The sequence below is a fragment of the Lampetra fluviatilis genome, chromosome 14 (assembly GCF_964198595.1).
Source record: "Lampetra fluviatilis chromosome 14, kcLamFluv1.1, whole genome shotgun sequence".
Taxonomy (NCBI): Eukaryota; Metazoa; Chordata; class Hyperoartia; order Petromyzontiformes; family Petromyzontidae; genus Lampetra; species Lampetra fluviatilis.
In genome coordinates this window covers 11,876,871-11,896,677 of record NC_136288.1, presented here as the reverse complement: position 1 = coordinate 11,896,677, position 19,807 = coordinate 11,876,871, and the positions used below count along the sequence as shown (strand labels likewise).

The window sequence follows — 19,807 nt, the reverse complement described above, 5'->3', positions numbered from 1 at the left end:
TATATTTAATTACCAATTGCTTAATGGTGCAATGCAATCATCTGACCCATAGGTGACAGCCATCTCAAGCCAGAGGACGAGAGGACTCTAGCCGCCACGCATATAAAGAATTTATAGTGAAAAACTTTGTTTTTACGGGTTATACTTATTATTTGACCAGGTAAGGCCCCCGCTGAGCTGTATGGCTCTATTTCAGAAGCGAACTGGCCACAAATGGTAGCTCAACGAAGTGGCTCATCATCACGTTGAAATGTATTGCAGCCAAACACTCTGAACGCCTGACGTTGATTCTGAATGTGGAGGGAAAAACTGGAGGACCCGGAGAAAAATCCACGCGGCTACGGGTAGAATATGCAATCTCCAAAGATACGGGCGTCTGGGTCGGGATCAAACCCACGACCTCCGGTATTCCAATGCGAGGTAGTTAACATCTCACCACCATGGCGCCCTCATTTTAAAGGGGGCCCGCCGTAAAACATACATTGCTTTGCTTTTGATAAATATCAAAACAAGTAAGCAGACAGTGCATCTCCTTCGTATGTCTGTACCTCTATATACAATAAACAAGTGTTTATGACATTTCCCTTCAAGCCACACGGCCGCATTGACCGATCAAAAATAAATAAATGAAAATTGTGTTTGCCAATGGTTGTAAAACGGTAAATGTAAGGATTTGGATGGACAAAGAGAGGGGGCCCACAATAACAATAACAGTCCCCGGGGCTCTCCACAAACTTAATCCGGCCCTGGCTGCGCTACAGAGGCCGCCGTTGCGCTTGCCGAATGGGGCTCAATCGACGTCGTATGGTGCATGGTCGGCACGCGGCTTACCCGTAGCGTGGCCACGGGTGGTGGTGGTTGTGGGTGGGGCGAGCTGACGGATTGTGTCGCGAGCAAGTGGGGATGTGTATTTGTCTGTCAGTCCTGTGTTGAATTACGTGCACTGTTCCCTGGGCTGCGAGAATGCTAAAAAAAAATCAATGCAGCGCACGTTTACAGCAATCCGGCGGTGGTTAATCCTGGGATTGTGAAGCTGCAGGGCGGAACGGATGGATACTTGTTAATTTCACAGAAGCAGCGAGTTATATTGGTACCCGGCTTATGCGCTGCTGCCCGACTGTACGCCGATGGAAATGCTGCCAGGTTATCGTAATTTCAGAAACAGAATACGTATTCGTACTGGAGGGATCAGATGTGGTGCACAACTCTTTTCCGCAGATTTCCAGTAGAGGGGCATGTGGTAAGAACGTTACAACAACAAACAACACAAAAAGCGCTACAGTAGTGCGAAGTACAAGAAAGGCAACGCAAATCACCCAAACGCATACAAATAAAACGAAACCATCCCCATCCTAGCCAAGCCCCACTGAGGATTTTACGGGTGACACGGACGCGCTGTAACCTCCCAGCACCCCCGCGCGTGCAGTTGAGCCCATTGCTGTGGCTTGTGTGCTGTGCCTCTGACCCGTAATAGAGTAAGCTCGTTCGTGGCACTAAGGTGGACGCATCCCCCGCCGAAGAGGATCTCACGTTCTCTCCTTCTGAACATCCTCTTGCCGACCTCCTTGAGACCGTTCAATTCTCTCAGGTCTTTACTTTACAAATCTACGCTTTCCTTCCCGCATCGTTCACCCCCCCCCCCCCCCCCATCTCGTTGGCCTGCTCTCGTCATGCTCCGTTCACGACGGTCGCTTCACTCGCGCTCGTAATTCGCCGATTCGCTTTGCCCCCTTGCCGTCTTGCGGTTTGTCATCTTCTCTCATCGTGTTTTTGCCGGTCTGCATGGCTATTAACTTGTTAAAAACATCTTCTGTGCACGATTTATGGGAGAAAAAGAACTGAACACCAACAGTGTTCCAAAAGGTCAAAATAAATGCATGCGCTTGTGGGCTTCGAGCTAAAGCGTGGACCCGCTTAGCATTTATTTTTATAAGCTGCGTTGCATCCCTTGCGTTATCGGTGAATCTTGCACACAGGCGTCCTCATTCTGAATGCTGGAATGTCTCGCTGGCCTCCATACAGATGTGTGCCTTAGTACAGTTTAAGTCCACGTGCGAAAACCACTCGATCTTCGAGGAAGTTAATGATGTCACCGTTCCTGTCTAGACTGAAGACGTATTTGTTCTCGAAAGCCGATGCCTAAATAATTTTTAAAACAGATTTTGTCTTCTAACGTCTCGTATAAAACGTACAAGTCTCTCAATAACAATGTAATTGTAAATCATCTGAAGACGCAGCTGTATATACAGACGCTATAGAAACAGAAATTGCATTGTCCGGCTATGTACGTATGCATGTTGAACTTCTTTCGCACTGTGCATAGCCAACTGTGCTAATCGGAGGTGCGGCAAGAGACGGTCGCCCACGCTAAACCGTTTGCCCGTCGCTCTCTCCGACGTCAGATGCTCAAGTCGGAGGTTAAGGAAGCCACGGAGGTCGTCACCAGCAGCAGCGTGAGCAGCGTGAGCAGCAGCAGCGCCAGGGTGGTGCGGGAGATGGTCGTCGAGGAGAAGAAGATTTCCAAGTCGCTCGTGGAAGGCGCGTCGAGCGCCGTCGCCTCCGTGACGCTCACGGTCGGCAAGGCGGGCGGCGGTGGTGGCCGCGGCGACGACGACGAGCCGCGCGACAAGGGCGAGTCCCCGTCCGGCAGGCCGGAACCCGCGCCGCGAGCCACCGCCGGTACCGCCGGAGCAACCGCCGGAGCAACCGCCGGAGCAACCGCCGGAGCAACCGGCGGCGGCAGCAGCGTCGCGGCAAAAGAATCGGCGAGGTCCTCTCTTCCGGCAGACGCGGCCATCGCCGCGGCGATGGTGGGGGCTACCGCCGCGGCCAAGGCGGCAGCGGCCTCCGTGTCGGCTTCCTCGTCCCCGGAGGAAAGCCCCGCCGGGGACGCCAAGGACGGCAAGGACACGTCGGAGGAGGAAGAGCCAAAGACAAACGGAGACATGTCCGACTCGGACGACGAGGACCATGGGGAGTTTGAGGTATGTTGTACGCGCTTGTGTTTGGGTGTGTTTGCCCGCGTGTGTGTGTGTTTGCTCGCGTACGTGTGTGTGTGTGTATTCGCGTGTGTGTCTGTGGGTGACTCGGCCTCAAACGAGTACCTGCTGCGGTGTGTAAACATCGCCGCGTGGTGCTGGCCCCCCGCCCCCGAACACCTATGAAGGCCGTGCCAGCCTGCATAGACACACACACATAGACACACATGTCTGTTGTGTGTCTCTCTCTGTGTGTCTCTGTGTTGTTCTCTCTGCTTGTGTGTCTGTCTGTGTGTCTCCGTGTCTGTGTTTTGTCTCTCTCTCAAATTTAGTTCTAGCTGATGATGGTTGCTTGTGTTGCAATCGAAACGTCGTATTCTATTACTTAATTTATTTTATTTCTTCGTGACTTTACCGAAAGAACCAAAGAGTTTATCGTTTCTTAAATCTCCCCTCCCCCACCCCGCTTCTGTCCACCCAGCAGTGTAAATGGGTTCACCACAGTTTGTCGATCGGCAGTTGGCAAGTGGTGGGATAAAGTGTGGCTCTTCCGACCTCTTCAAAGATGTCTGGCCAGCGTGAAAACAGCAGGCCAAATAACCCTCGAGGGGAGTTCTCTGGCGTTCCCTCTAATAATTAGTCAGGCCCTTCCACCAGCAGTGGCATGAGCGAGCGATTGCGGGGCTGAACAACACACACACATATATATTTTTTCAAACATTCACAATCATTGCTTGACTTGTGTGCGGTCCGCAGCCTCCCGTTGTGAAGACGGAGAGCGTGAGCTTCAGCGAGGTGGTGAGGGCTGACGTGACGGAAATCTCCACCAAGGAGGTGCCCATCGTGCACACGGAGACGAAGACCATCGGCTACCAGACCGTGCAGGTGCGTGCCGTGGGACACGGATCGCCAGTGGCGTGGCGTACGTGTGCAGCCTTTTTTTATTTTCTTTGTTTAAATCACGGTTTTTGCCGAGCACAGGATGAAAGGTGAAGGGGCCCGCAACGAGCGTCACTGTTGAAGGTGTTCCACATAAGGGTTGGCTCTGACACTCGAGTGGGAATACAATTTGGATTCGCAAAGCCGCTCTGGATAGCTGCGAGTAAGTAGTGCAGAGACTCGAATGGGGAGATGTATATAAATACAGAGACAATTTCAACCAAGAAGCCGAGCAACCAAGCACATCTTCTTGGTTCTTTCGGTAAAGTCACGTAGAAGGGAAATAATAAAATAATAAAAATAAAACATAATACAATAATTCTCATGACGTTTCGGCCACAACGCAAGCAGCCGTCCTCAGGTGAAGAACAGGTTCATTCAGACGCTGTCTTCCTGACAGACCTGTTCTTCACCTGAGGACGGCTGCTTGCGTTGTGGCCGAAACGTCGTGAGAATTATTTTATTATGTTTTATTTTTATTATTTTATTATTTCCCTTCTACGTGACTTTACCGAAAGAACCAAGAAGATGAATCCCTGCAGTCACGAAAGTTTTAAATCGAAATTTAACCAAGCACAGTCGTAAACTGCTGTGGTGCTTCCATTCTTCCCTGCCGTTTGGCTGTTATCTCCGACTCTCTGAGTTGCATTGCCCTGTTAGGTGCCTCAGCATTAACGGGCTGGAGTCTCACTAACATGGCCACCTCTGCTCCCTTAGCCTCGATGTATCGATGGTTCTGGCTGTGTGATGGGCTGTGTGTTTCACCGGCGTGACCACCGTTGCGGTGGTTCTCTTGCGTGGAAGCGCTTGCCTCTCACAGCGCAGTTGGCAGGGCCGCAGCTTGTGTTACACATAGACATGACATTAACTTGCTAATCCCCCTAATCTCTATGCCTAATCTCTCCCATCAACATAATGCTAATCTCCCATTAACACTGCTGTGGTGCACATATGCGGGGACGATACTCTTATGCGGCGACGAAAGCTTATTTCATGCTAATCTCTCTCCCTAATCTCTCTCTCCCTAATCTCACCCATTAACACAACTGACGCACTTGCGTGCGGGGATGGAATTCCTTTCCAGCTCAGACCCCACCTGCTTGCTCTTCGCCACGTAAATAACCTCTTGTTGTAACAGCTGTTTCGCTGGTTCAGCAGTTCCACTGCTGGATTCTTTTTTCCGCCCGAGGACGACCGCTTGTGTTGCGATCAAAACGTCGTGATATATAATTTTTTATTTTATTTTTCTACCTACGTGACTTTAACCGAAAGAACCAAAAAAAAGTACGGATTCCTGCAGTCACGAGCGCTTCAAATCAAAGAGTGCAGTGTGTCTTCTCTAATCCGCAATGAAGTGGGGTGAATTTTCTCAGAGCCTATCTGTGATCTCTAACGAATAACCACCGGGGGTAAGAATTCACGAGTAGCACGACCCCAGCTTCCAAAGTTGTGACCGTGTCCCTGGCTGTTATCAGTTACTTTCGCCACGCGCACGTGGGAGGAAAATCAAATCGGAGTGGCTCCACGCACACGGAGAGCCCACCCTGTGTAGGATGTAATGTCGAAGGACAGCGGGGTTGAATAAACCTGCACTGCTCTTGGGGAAATTAGATTTTTCAACTCTCCGAAGCCATAGCCATATAAATCATTGTCGCATGCGCAGAGTGAATAGGCAATCTCGTCAGTCGTGCAGGGATTGCAGCGAGTCATTCATTGTGTCAGTGCCCCACGGCATTAAACAACCACAAGGGAATTTTGAGTCGCTGGCAGGGAATATTTCTGTAGCTGTATTTGTACGTAGATTTTTGACTTGGGAAAAAAACGCTTAAATCCATTCCACCCAATTTTATACTGATTGTGCTATCGCTATAGGTGTCACGTTACGATGCTAAGAACCCAGTCGGATGTCTCGCAGAGCAGTGGAAAAATTCATGTTCGAGAGTGCATATCACGACCTCTGGGCCCACTCAATATGGGACCAGAAATGTTCCCAGTTATTCTGATACTTAGAGCAGCATTCATCGCCAAATAGTCAAAACTGATATATTACATTTCTTAGAACTGGAATTTAGTAAAGTTAACTGCCGAACCAAATTTTATCGCGATTATTTTTTATCGTGCTGTCATTAGTCACCGTGCCGAGACCATTTATTCACTGCACTTGAGAACACATTTAATCACAGGCATCTGCTTGGATGCTGAGCACAGGCCCAGAGGCCAAAGGCATCGACAACAAGCAGCACTGTGAGAGGTTTTAGCTTGTTGCCCTTCCCCCACACTTGCGATTATCATAGTTGGCTACGTACGGTGTGAAAGAAATTCAAAATACATAGAGGGTGCAATGGGTGAGAGTTAATGCATGTCTTGATTTGAGCAAGGCTAATAGAACTTTGGGTAATTAGACCATGGGAGAGAATTCCAAGGTGGAGCAGTGCGATAAAAGCCGGCAACCCTCTCAGAGACTCGCTCACGAGCCGAGCAGAAATGCCCCAATTGCAGGCAACGCCTTGAGTCTTAATCTCTCCGCCTCTCTCTCTCTACCACAATGTTTGCCACCGCCGGTCAAAACCCCGGCCTGTGTACCTCTCTCGCCCGCATGCCAACAGTCGGACGGCGCCAAGCACGTAGAGTCGGGGGGCCCGCTGCTGAGCACCGTGCATGGCACCGCCACGGAGGCCATGGCCAGCAGCAGCAGCAGCACCAGCACCACCACCACCACCCACATCACCAAGGTGACGAGCGGGCGTTTGCGGCTCGCCTAATGTGGTGTCAGATTCTCGATCGCGTGGCCTTGTGGCAAAGGTCGCAAACGGGTTTTGATTCCTTACCCGTACCTATACCCGGCCGCACCAGGGTCGCAAATGGGTACCCGTACCCGTACCCGCCTGGGTATGGGTACCCGTACCCTACCCGTACCCTACCCAAAATGAGTGACAAACGGTTACTCACCAGTGATTCACGGCCTACCCGTACCCGTACCCGGCCGCACCAGGGTCGCAAACGGCTACCCGTACCCGGCCGGGTACGGGTAGCCGGGTATCGGGTAGGGTACGGGTATCGGGTACCCGGTTGCGACCTCTGCCTTGTGGGTTTGTTTGTTTTTTGTCCGCGAGGCAATTGTGTTACGTGCTGATATAAATTTCCAATGTTAACTTCCACACGATGAGCCCCTTCGTTGGGCTGTCACTTGTGATAGCCAGGGCACTTCTGAAAAAGAGCCGTATAGCTCAGTGGGCCTTTCCTGGTAAAATGAAAAATAATTTAGTCTCGTTTGGGCACATTTCGGTGATGAATAAAGTTCTGCCCTGATTGTGCCCCCCCTGTTCTTTTCACGTTGGTAAAGTGCTTTAAAAAAAATGTGCGATGACATTTCGACGATACACAAATTGAAATGGTTTGCCATCGTTAAGCCCTCGCGTGGTCAGCGATAGAATGTTGTGCAGTGAATGAACATTTCAAATCAATTAACTTACTTTGTATTTATAGAGTGCCTTCACTCAAGGCGCTTGACATAGTTTGAAGAAAAAGTTTGGCAACGTGGAATAATTTATATGATTTATATGATTATTATATGATTTACATGACGGGAGAGTGCAAGGTTTGACGAATGAGTGACCGCGATAGAGGGGTACTTAGGGGTCATGAAGGGGTAGGGATGGGAAGGAGTGGAGGGATGAGGGGTGGGAAGATGAAGAGAATGGGCAGTAGAGAAGAGGTGACAGGAGGTTAAGGAGGGGGGCTGCTTAATATATAGGGGAAGTGTTGAGTGTATGGGCAGTGCTGAGTCTATGGGCAGTGCTGAGTCTATGGGCAGTGCTGAGTCTATGGGCAGTGCTGAGTCTATGGCGTGTGCTGAGTCTATGGGAAGTGCTGAGTCTATGGGCAGTGCTGAGTCTATGGGCAGTGCAACGTCTATGGGCAGTGCTGAGTCTATGGGCAGTGCTGAGTCTATGGGCAGTGCTGAGTCTATGGAATGTGCTGAGTCTATAGGCAGTGCTGAGTCTATGGGCAGTGCTGAGTCTATGGGCAGTGCTGAGTCTATGGGCAGTGCTGAGTCTATGAGCAGTGCTGAGTCTATGAGCAGTGCTGAGTCTATGAGCAGTGCTGAGTCTATGGGCAGTGCTGAGTCTATGGGCAGTGCTGAGTCTATGGGCAGTGCTGAGTCTATGGGCAGTGCTGAGTCTATGGCATGTGCTGAGTCTATGGGCAGTGCTGAGTCTATGGGCAGTGCTGAGTCTATGGGCAGTGCTGAGTCTATGGGCAGTGCTGAGTCTATGGGCAGTGCTGAGTCTATGGGCAGTGTTGAGTCTATGGCGTGTGCTGAGTCTATGGGAAGTGCTGAGTCTATGGGCAGTGCTGAGTCTATGGGCAGTGTTGAGTCTATGGGCAGTGCTGAGTCTATGGGCAGTGCTGAGTCTATGGGCAGTGCTGAGTCTATGGGCAGTGCTGAGTCTATGGGCAGTGCTGAGTCTATGGGCAGTGCTGAGTCTATGGGCAGTGCTGAGTCTATGGCATGTGCTGAGTCTATGGGCAGTGCTGAGTCTATGGGCAGTGCTGAGTCTATGGGCAGTGCTGAGTCTATGGGCAGTGCTGAGTCTATGGGCAGTGCTGAGTCTATGGGCAGTGCTGAGTCTATGGGCAGTGTTGAGTCTATGGCGTGTGCTGAGTCTATGGGAAGTGCTGAGTCTATGGGCAGTGCTGAGTCTATGGGCAATGTTGAGTCTATGGGCAGCGCTGAGTCTATGGGCAGTGCTGAGTCTATGGGCAGTGTTGAGTCTATGGGAAGTGCTGAGTCTATGGACAGTGCTGAGTATATGGGAAGTGCTGAGTCTATGGGCAGTGCTGAGTCTATGGACAGTGCTGAGTATATGGGAAGTGCTGAGTCTATGGGCAGTGCTGAGTCTATGGGCAGTGTTGAGTCTATGGGCAGTGCTGAGTCTATGGGCAGTGCTGAGTCTATGAGCAGTGCTGAGTCTATGGGCAGTGCTGAGTCTATGGGCAGTGCTGAGTCTATGGGCAGTGCTGAGTCTATGGGCAGTGCTGAGTATATGGGAAGTGCTGAGTCTATGGACAGTGCTGAGTCTATGGGCAGTGCTGAGTCTATGGCATGTGCTGAGTCTATGGGCAGTGCTGAGTCTATGGGCAGTGCTGAGTCTATGGGCAGTGCTGAGTCTATGGGCAGTGCTGAGTCTATGGGCAGTGCTGAGTCTATGGGCAGTGCTGAGTCTATGGGCAGTGTTGAGTCTATGGCGTGTGCTGAGTCTATGGGAAGTGCTGAGTCTATGGGCAGTGCTGAGTCTATGGGCAATGTTGAGTCTATGGGCAGTGCTGAGTCTATGGGCAGCGCTGAGTCTATGGGCAGTGCTGAGTCTATGGACAGTGCTGAGTATATGGGCAGTGCTGAGTCTATGGGCAGTGCTGAGTCTATGGGCAGTGCTGAGTCTATGGGCAGTGCTGAGTCTATGGGCAGTGCTGAGTCTATGGGCAGTGCTGAGTCTATGGGCAGTGTTGAGTCTATGGGCAGTGTTGAGTCTATGGGCAGTGCTGAGTCTATGGGCAGTGCTGAGTCTATGGGCAGTGTTGAGTCTATGGCGTGTGCTGAGTCTATGGGAAGTGCTGAGTCTATGGGCAGTGCTGAGTCTATGGGCAATGTTGAGTCTATGGGCAGTGCTGAGTCTATGGGCAGCGCTGAGTCTATGGGCAGTGCTGAGTCTATGGACAGTGCTGAGTATATGGGAAGTGCTGAGTCTATGGGCAGTGCTGAGTCTATGGGCAGTGCTGAGTCTATGGGCAGTGCTGAGTCTATGGGCAGTGCTGAGTCTATGGGCAGTGTTGAGTCTATGGGCAGTGTTGAGTCTATGGGAAGTGCTGAGTCTATGGGCAGTGCTGAGTCTGTGGGCAGTGTTGAGTCTGTGGGCAGTGCTGAGTCTGTGGGCAGTGCTGAGTCTGTGGGCAGTGTTGAGTCTGTGGGCAGTGCTGAGTCTGTGGGCAGTGTTGAGTCTGTGGGCAGTGCTGAGTCTGTGGGCAGTGCTGAGCCTAGGGGAAGTTTATTTCAGTAGAGGGGTGCAAGGAGGGAAAAAGACCCGTAATCAGGAGTGGGTACATGGAGGAGGGACAGAGTGAGATAACACGTATGACAAATTCGCGCACACGTAAACAAATGTGTCACTGGTTATATGTTGTGAAGCTGCCGATTGCCGTTTTACCTTTCCTGAACGGCGCGTACAATAACGCCGCCTTTCCGTCATTTTCGTTGCACCGAACCTCGGTCAAGACGGTTAAGGCAGGCATCACCGAGACACGGATTGAGAAGCGGATCGTCATCACGGGAGACAGCGACCAGGACTACGACGAGGTTGGTCCGTCAACTCGGAGCTATTTTTCCCGCATTCTTTGAACGATTTGCAGACGCGTCGCGGGCTCTGCGAGACTCGTGCTTTGCTTTGAGCCGCGTCGATTCGACACGGTTGTGTGGGCCCCCACGGTGCAATTCATCGGAACTAATATTGTTAAATTAATGGAAATTTAATTCCGATTTATTTGGAGTAAATGCCTCTGTTCACATCTGTTCACAAAACCGTGTGTTTGTAAAACTGCAAGCTTCATTGCCTTTATCATTATTTATAAAAATCATTCAATTTTCTCGGGTAAGTAGCGATTTAACCGTCCACGGATGACGAAATGACAACTCTCGTGTTATTTTAGCTCCACATTCTGTTATGAAAAACATCGGTCTTCAACTACACATACATTCCCTTGACACACTATCATACAATTGTAGCTCCCGCACCTCCGATTAGCATGGTTGGCTACGTAAGGTGCGAAAGATGTTCTACATACATACATACAAATCCCATTCACACGGAAACACACCGCAGTGGCAAGATGTTAACTACCTCGCCTTTTATACAGGAGGTCGTAGGCTCAATCCCTACCCTGACGCATGCATATTTGGAGTTTGCATTTTCTCCAAATGGTCATGTGGTTTTTTCTGCGGGTCCTCCGGTTCCTCCGGTTTTTCCCACCACATTTAGAATCAACGTGCCTTTCGAGTATTTGGCTGCTGTAAATTTCCACGTCATAAGCCACTTCGTTGAGCTATCATTTGTGGCCAGTGGGCCTTACCTGATAAATAAAAACAAAAAAATGGTTCATAAACTAAAAAAACAAGTGCCCAGTGTTGATTTTTAGCAGTAATGTAAGTCTTCTTGGTTCTTTCGGTGAAGTCACGTAGAATGGAAATAATAAAATAATAATAAAAAACATCATAAAATGTACATAATAATATGTATTTTATTATGTTTAATTTTATTATTTTATTATTTCCCTTCTATGTGACTTTACCGAAAGAACCAAGAAGATGAATCCCTGCAGTCACGGAAGCTTTAAATCGAAAAATAATGTAAGTTTGAAGTGGAATTTCAGAGAAATGAAAGCTACTCTAGCTTTGCCCACCCTGCAAATGAAAATGATTGTGTTTTTCGTTACAGTGGTCCCTTTACCAGCAATACATTAGCACGTTGGTACAAGTTCGTGGCCATTTTGAAGTTTATCAGTAATTGGCAAAGAGGTAGCGTAATGAATTGTGGTAATGAACTTTTTGAAGGGGAAACGAATGTGCAATCGATATGCAATTGTAGCTCCTCGTATTAATTACATTAATTGCATGGTCAGCCCTCTCCCGTATGGATTTTTGATGTCAATCTCCTAATGATTTTACTCTCATAATACCTTGTCACTGCAAAGAGTGATATTTTTTGTTTATTCCATAACACATAATCCCTCTAATGCACGGGTGTTAGACGCAGGCATTATGATTAATTGGGTGCCTCTTTGGCTTACAAAACAGCGCATGCACAGCCTGCGTAGCATACTTGAGTTTTGTGATCGATCGACAACTAAAATGTTTAGTCCTTTCACGAATATTTTTGTAAAATTCTCTTAAAAACATGTCAAGGCTTGCTCATGCAACCGTTGGCAAAAGCTCTCTTAATTGTATATAAATAAGGTACAGCCCTTTTAGTGTAACGTGTATCGAATTGGTTCCGTAATTGATAAGTTATGCTTCACGAAATTTCGTTACATATTGAGTTTGCCATATAACGAGGAATGACCATACTTAACTTAGGTCGCTGGGCTCATAACTACAGCATCACCAATACCCCCACGGTGCCTTTTATCTCCAAAGTTTAAGATTCATTTATCCAGCGGACAAGAGCGGTGAGATTATCTTGGGACCTTTTTTTGTCAGTATCAAAAGTATGAAAAATAACAAAAGGTTTTACCCCCTTCTAGCAATGAAACAGGTGTATTAAAATGTTCAAGCACCAAATAGATTACTTTTGCAAGGAATCAAGTCTGAATTAACCACACGTACTTGTGGTGAACATGCAAACAAAGCATGTGCTGATAGCTGAGATGTGGACTCGAGTCATGTGACTTGGACTCGAGTCAGACTCGAGTCATGAATTTGATGACTTGCGACTCGACTTGGACTTGCATAACAATGACTTTGTCCCACCTATGAGATGTGGACTCGAGTCATGTGACTTGGACTCGAGTCAGACTCGAGTCATGAATTTGATGACTTGCGACTCGACTTGGACTTGCATAACAATGACTTTGTCCCACCTATGAGATGTGGACTCGAGTCATGTGACTTGGACTCGAGTCAGACTCGAGTCATGAATTTGATGACTTGCGACTCGACTTGGACTTGCATAACAATGACTTTGTCCCACCTCTGGCTGATAATATACGCAAGTGGCCAAACTTGGCATGATTTTTTTTTATAAAAAAAAATGAAGAAATCACATGGAGGAAAATATTCTGTGAACCGTAGAAAAGTGAACAATGATGAACTGAGTGTTCACTTGCACACATTAATCACTGCACATTTAGGAAAGCATTGAACTCCTTTGTCAATTTAAACTAAAGCACTGGCAATGAGGCTTGGCCTTCTTCCAACAGATCACTTTCATATCTTAAAGGTAAAGGTCAGGGTCCCGTGTAATTGGTAAGCTCAGACTGTCGGCACGTTTTGCTCGCAATAACATTCGCTTTTGGAAGCTGCAGAAAATAAGTGAATGAGCTTAATGTGATGGTGTGCGGGCGCGTTTGTCTCTCACACAACAGAAGCCTCATCGGTCTGCCTTGTTGCGGTAAAATGTTACGAAACGTGTTCAGTAACAATGACCGACCAAAATCATTTGTTCACACTGGCAATCTGGAAATGTCTCCGCTGTGCCATATTTGGCATTTCAGATTTTTTTTGCGCGCGAGGTCAGATAAAGGGGGGCAATGTTAATTTCGGCACAACGTTTCGAGAAGCGAGAGGCACCTCTGACGCGCGTGAACACAAGTGGCGTGAATCACGTTTATTGTTTATTGGAACACAATTCTCTTGCACGGATTCGATTTCCGTGTTGTCCACCAAGCCTGCCTCCAGACAACTGGCTTGTATGCCCGAACCACTACAATGTATCTTCCATACCTCCCTTTGTCACCTAGTTTACTCCAAATGTTGCCAAATGTGATCAATTACTCACAAATTACTTAATTGGCAAGACACTTAGCAACATTACCCCCCAAGTGGGAAAAACGAATGCCCACTTGGAGGGGGACCGTCGCTGCATTCATCAGGGCAGCTGCCACCCGTGGGTTCTCCCGGCGACTGAGCGCCTCAAGATGTATTTGATGGGAGGAGCGGTAGATATATAAAGTGATGACGACGACGATTTGGCTGTTGTGTGAAGGGACACGCAAACGCACGAATGTTACGTGGCGTCTTCTTGCCGCGCAGAAACTGTCCAAAGCCCTGAAGGAGGCCAAGGAGCAGACGGAGACCACCATGACCAAGCTGGTCGTGCACCAGGAATCGGAGCACGCCAAGGAGGGTGGCAAGGAATAGAGGGAGCCGGTAAAACGCACACACCTCTCGGTTTGCCGTTTCGAGACGTCTGCACGTTGTAGGGTGTGGGGGGGGGTGTCCTGTTCACCGCCGAACGCGCAAGCGGCGTTAATTTCATTTAGAGAGGTGTGAGTGTCGTTTTTAAAGACATCGCCTCAGAACTGTAGCGACACGACCGCACTCTTGATCGCTGGCACAAAATAGTGCCACGCACCCTCCCGCATGGCCTTGTGCGAGGATCGGTACCGATAAATTTATACAGGTAGGAACAGCAGGTTCCACACTGTCCACCAGGGATTATTTGTCTGTCGTGCATAGCCCCTCCCAAACATGTACGCTCCCGTATTGGTTGAAGTGCGTCACGTGACCGCGAGCTTTGTCGTGCACGAATGCGCTGTCCAACCAAGTTCCTACCTGCCCACTCCGAAGGAACGTGTTTTTATTTCAGTTTTTGATGACGTACACATAAGTAATTGGAACTGGAAAGGGTTACCTCGCAGAGCATGGCTTCAGTGGGCGTAGGCATAGAGTGTGTAGATGGTGTGCAACTGCATGGAGGTCCCACGGGCTGTCGGGGCCTAAATGCCGGTCCACAAAGAGGGGAGGGGGGAGAGAATTTCTTACATGCCCTTGCCAACCACACCACTGGCAAGGCCGTCGCTGTCTTTGCAAGTGTGCAGTGTGTACAAATGTCTGTGTGAAAAAGTAAAGATCGGGCTGTGCAAATGACTTGCCGTCAATGCCTCTTCTGTCTGAAGAGCCTTCACTAGAGGGAGCGCTCGCGAGTCCCTGAAGAGGATAATTGGCCAGCTCTTCCATCGTTAGCCGGATGTTTTTTTTGAAGGGGGGGGGGGGGGGCGTTACCCGCACTTTACTCAACCACATGGCTGCTGCCTATCGACTGTGGTGCACTCATTTATACAACCGTACAAAGTATGTTATTACAGGTGTTTTATCTTCTGCGATTATTCGCAATTCCTGCACATGCTTGCATGGGATTTTTCGTTGCATTGCCGTTCAAATTGTGCGAGGGGACGATGTAACACCCTCTCGCTAAGTAACTTATTGTTTCCCCCCCACCCCCCACAGAATTTTGAACCGACTCTCCATCTTGGATTGGAGGCCTTTACAGTGGCAGAGAGGGAAAGAAACAACCTCACCTTTCTGTAATGCCAGTCCCCCCCCCCCCCCCCCCCATTACCTTTGACCAACTGTAGGAGTCTTGACCACTATGTTTCAGCTCAAGAGCCGAGTGACCACTACAAAAAAAACGAATGCGGGGAAAACCTGAAAACGGTCGGTCGTCTTTGCCGGCCATTAGTTAGAAGCCTCTGTCTGTGTGCTTTAACCCGGTTAGCAAATAATAAGTTTATAAAAAATTCTAAGGACTAAAAGAAAATGCCCTATCCGCCCCCCGTCACCATGCCCCAAGCATGCTAGCTATTAATCATTAGCTGTAAAGGACCAATGACGATTGAGTAGGTTATTTTGAAATTCTGTGTGTGCTGTAGCTCATTGGGAGCAGCTGGTAACATTCTAAGGTATTGACATCGACACATGCAAATGTTGATGTTTTATCCATTGCTTTTATTCAATGCATTGAGTTAAAAAGTTAAAGCCCACAAGGTGAAGTTTTTAAAATGGTCAAAACTTGAAAGAGCAGGGGTCCAGAAAAAAATGTTGTATGCATGTTTTAAAATATGAATGAAGCTATTGGAGCCAAATGCAGGAAAATGTGAAGAGCATTTATGTTTTTCAATCTTCTCTAAATACAGGAGCAAGGTTGTAAATGAAGGGAAAAATTAGTGCCTAAAAATGTAATCAAACTTTGTCACGCAGTTATACAAAGTAAGCAAACCTGCCACTTTACCACTATTCCATTGCATGCCTTGAGCCGTTACGCCTGGGCAAAAAAAAAAAAGGTGGATTTGGTGCCAGTCTGGTCGACAACCCAGAAACCAACACATACCCCACTCCTGCTGCTTAGGTTTTTTTTCACGGTTTTGCTATACAGCTCTCCTGTGCGTGTACCGCGTGCTTTGGCACAATTTAATTTCTGCAAAACAATGTAACAACCAGAAAATACAGAGGAGCTAAATATATATATATACACACACACTGCCATTAATTTGGGATCCACACACACAGATGGGTAACTCCCAAATTAGAATAACCACCGTGACGTGTAACAGAAAAATGTATATTTAAATTACTGCATGGATCAGGAGCCGTGGTAAGAGTTGGACAATATAAGCTATGGCTTATATGGCCTACTTTGATCATGCAATGGACCTACTGATGCCAATAACAGTAGGCCCCATGTCTTGCTATGCTTTTACATTTGACCACTCGGCCTGTGGATTGGGCCACAATTGGCTCAATCATTGAAATGGCCCACAGCTATGCTGTAGCAAATAAAGTGTTGATTAATAGAAAAGGGCGTTAACTTAAAACACCTATTTGGTGTTCATAATTTTAAAGGAATGTAACTGTGAACATGAAGATGGTTTGGAAGTGGGATGAAAAAATTATTTTGTCTTAATTTTGTTTGTGCCATGTTTTTAGATAATTGTTTAACCTGATACAGTAACGTAATATTGTAATACGTAATGTTTACTTTAGTTTACTGACAACTGCTGTGCTAAATGTTACCGGTGAACAAAGCTATACATAGAAATAAGGGATATTTTAATTCTAGTTTTGATTCTAAGGTTGAAGAAATTGTCCGGTTTGTTTGCCTAATATGCTTTGCGCAAATGGCAAGAATGTTCCGCGGATTGAATTGTTTTAAAAAGGGAATTTCACTGCTCGCCACAAAACAATGTGCTTCGATAGTGTTCTTCAAACAAAGTCATTCAATACCTTTAGAATGTCACCCCGTGTTGGTGTAATAGTCCTGTACCTGCAAAATAAACACTGTGTATTGCTTCCTCGTGTGTATTGCGTGATTTCATTACACAGCACTGGGGCCGGCGTTTTAAATACATTACAAGAACATGGCAATTTCTTCCAAAAGGAAAGTGTGTGGCTGCTTTTTAAAGTCTTGCGCACGGAGCATTCGTGTAACACGCCGGGTAAATCACTACCGCACGTTTGGTTTAAATTGTTTCGTTGGACGAGCCCCCAAAAAAAAAAAAATCAGCTTCACTTACATTAAAAAAAATCTTGCCAAAAGGCAATGAGAACAGAAGTCAAATTTATCATTTCAGTCTTATCGGTCATTAGGGAATCCATGCGTCAATGTTAAATATGCAACCAACCGACGGCAGCAGGTGCATACCCGTCAACCCCTTATCAGTGCCTACCTTAGGACCAATTCAGATATTATTGGTCACCCCGTGCCCTTATAAATCTCAACGTCATCCTACAAAGCCCGTATTGAAATAGATGTCCGCCGTATGGACCTGCACATTCAATTTCTCTGTACAAGAATACGGGCAAACTATGGGTTGACAGGTATGCTCAGGTGCCCGATGTCTATATTCATACGAAAAGGTTCAGCATTGGGCCCTTGCTGCTGTTCAGACAAGATATCCAACCGATGCTCCTCACCCGCCTCGCTTGCCGCTCGTATGCAAACGCCCAAAACTTAACACGGCACGGACTGCACTTGCTGGCTCCAGGCGACACGTTATGGCATAGCACAGCTGCGAACATGGAAGGTCGGTTCGCAAGCTTCACCTTTGGCCCAATACTAGCACTCAAAACGGCATCCGTTGCGGACTCCTCTTGGCCGTACGGTTTGCCGGTCGTTCGCGTTGCATCCATCCATTCGACGGCAGCTGGCGAGAGGCCTTCGACGGCAAGGTTACGTCCCGTTTCCTCGCTCGAGTCCATTCCGCACGCAGCTGGAGACCGATCCTCGTCCAACTGCTCGAAGGCAAGAATTGGGAACCCACGGTTGTTATTTTTTTCGCATTCAGCTGGATCTCGACTTGTCACGGTGTGAACGCCACGCGTGGGTTGAACTTGCAGGCGAGGCTGCCAGCTATTCTGCACGCTCTCGATTTTCTCGTGGTGTTCGCGAGCCAGGGCCCACAGGCACAGAGGAGACGACGTACCATTCTCCCCACCCTCTGCACCGCCAGGTATGAAAGCCACGTGAAAGTGATCTCCCAGATGTTCCAGCAGGCCGCTTTCCAGCGATGAACGAGAGTTGTCGTCCATGCTCGGGACCGTAATCCAAGTCCTGTGCCGATGGTTTCTGGGAACCAGTGATGGACAAATGAGCCTTTTAATCTTGAGCCAGTTCACAAATAAAGTGTATAGGTCATTCAGGTCACATGACGGAGCTTTTTGAAAACAACAATGGCAATGCAGTACATTACCCACGATGAATCCACTGCTATACGAAAGCCTCTCCAAGCCACCATCTCACGAACGTGCGCTAAATACATATTGTAGTTCATAATTTCAGCTTTTAATCCATCCACTGCTGGATGAACATGCATCACGATGAGATAATGCGTTGTTTTACTCCACGCTTATCAGTGCGAGTTGGTTAAAGAATGGGGTTTGGGAGGTGGAGGGTAATAACAATGCAGATATCACACGTGCCATTGATGTTAGCCGTGACCAACTATTAAACTCTTAAGCGCAGGGTGCTTTAAAATGTAGATCCTAACGCACAAATACCATACCAGAGTGATGCAATATTACAACCAAATACGTTTACACGCTGCAGACAGAATTGTTATATATATTAGATCGGCATGATCAATAAATAATACAGAGGAGAATACATCTTTGGGTGGGTCGGTGGGCAGTGGTTTGCTTACTTCGCCATATACCTGTGCTGCCCGAGTTCGATTTGTTCAAGTTAATTTATTATTAGGTATAGACCTGTGAGCCATTCGGCTCTCGAATCGGGTGCAACCGCAACAAAAACCAAAAACATGAACACGAAAACCTTTAAAGTGGCTATGTGACTATGTGCAAACATAAAATCCAAGAAAAGACAGCAAAAAAAAAATCCAAGAAAAGTGTGACATCCGAACCCGCCTTTGGGTGCAAACCTAACAACCACACAAACCTCCATTGACCAGCAAAGACAAGAATTTCCGTATATCCAAACAACTCCCATAACCGGACATGGCTTGGAATAGGCCTTAGTCAGGCAGTAGCAGATTTTAATCTTGTACAGGGCGGTCCAGATGTCTCGTGACCCCCATTTAATTCTCAAACTATTTGTTTTTTAAATAAGGCTGATTTAAAACTGAAACGAATGCGCAAAGGAAAAAACATGTTAGGGGGCAATTAATTGGGGATCATAAGACATCTGGAGCACCCTGTACATTATTCTTCATTAAACATATAATCAGGAGATATTGATATCGCCCTTGTGATATAACACTTGAACGTTGTACACCTACCTTGAATAACAAACTCAGTGTGAGATGCTGAGCCGAGAGGTTTGCAGCTCTGCGCTTAAGGCGAACAATTTGAATTAGATGTGCTTTATAGTAGGCCAATGTGCGCTTTATTTGTGTAATCCACTCTGGCACAGGTGATGATAATTCCATTGTATTGATCTATTGAACTGATAGCGTGGCGAGGAGTGAGATAGGATGGGGGGGAGGGGTATTCACGACTGAACGAAGGCATGTGTTAATTATGAAACCGTAGTTTGTTCCTTGAAACATATCATCCAAATATAATACCCAATGAAGAATTCAATTCAATGGAGAACAGGCTATTGCGCATATTATATCTACACATGGACTGGATAACACGTACACTAAACTATTCTGTTCTGGTATAATAGGACACTTAATCTTCTTTGTTTTGCAAATTCCATATCACTTATATAATACGTCAAATACTGTAGCACATGAAGCGAACGGGTCCGAGTTGATTGCATTATGCAGCGGAAAGTGTAACAAACTCTGGAATAGTTAATTTAACAAGTTTATATTTTTTATTATGTTTTTTTCTTACGTCGCTGATGGCACGAATGTTTTCTTCCCATTATGTAATTGAT

At 47.4% G+C, this 19,807-nt stretch overlaps 1 protein-coding gene across 8 annotated transcripts in view; it reads left to right on the top strand.

Moving 5' to 3' along the window:
* The window catches only part of LOC144935874 (protein 4.1-like), a 123,290-nt gene extending 106,541 nt beyond the window's left edge, over positions 1-16,749 (top strand). For 5 of the 8 annotated variants that reach the window (XM_078862717.1, XM_078862720.1, XM_078862718.1 and 2 more), the window contains 7 exons: positions 1,475-1,588; positions 2,403-2,984; positions 3,735-3,863; positions 6,524-6,649; positions 10,192-10,272; positions 13,720-13,836; positions 14,917-16,749. In XM_078862717.1, coding sequence (XP_078718843.1) covers positions 1,475-1,588; positions 2,403-2,984; positions 3,735-3,863; positions 6,524-6,649; positions 10,192-10,272; positions 13,720-13,827 — 1,140 coding nt within the window. In that variant the 3' untranslated portion in view covers positions 13,828-13,836; positions 14,917-16,749. The remainder of the gene's footprint in view (positions 1-1,474; positions 1,589-2,402; positions 2,985-3,734; positions 3,864-6,523; positions 6,650-10,191; positions 10,273-13,719; positions 13,837-14,916) is intronic. The other 3 variants (XM_078862721.1, XM_078862719.1, XM_078862716.1) reach the window with 2 other exon arrangements.
* The last annotated feature ends 3,058 nt before the right edge of the window (positions 16,750-19,807 follow it).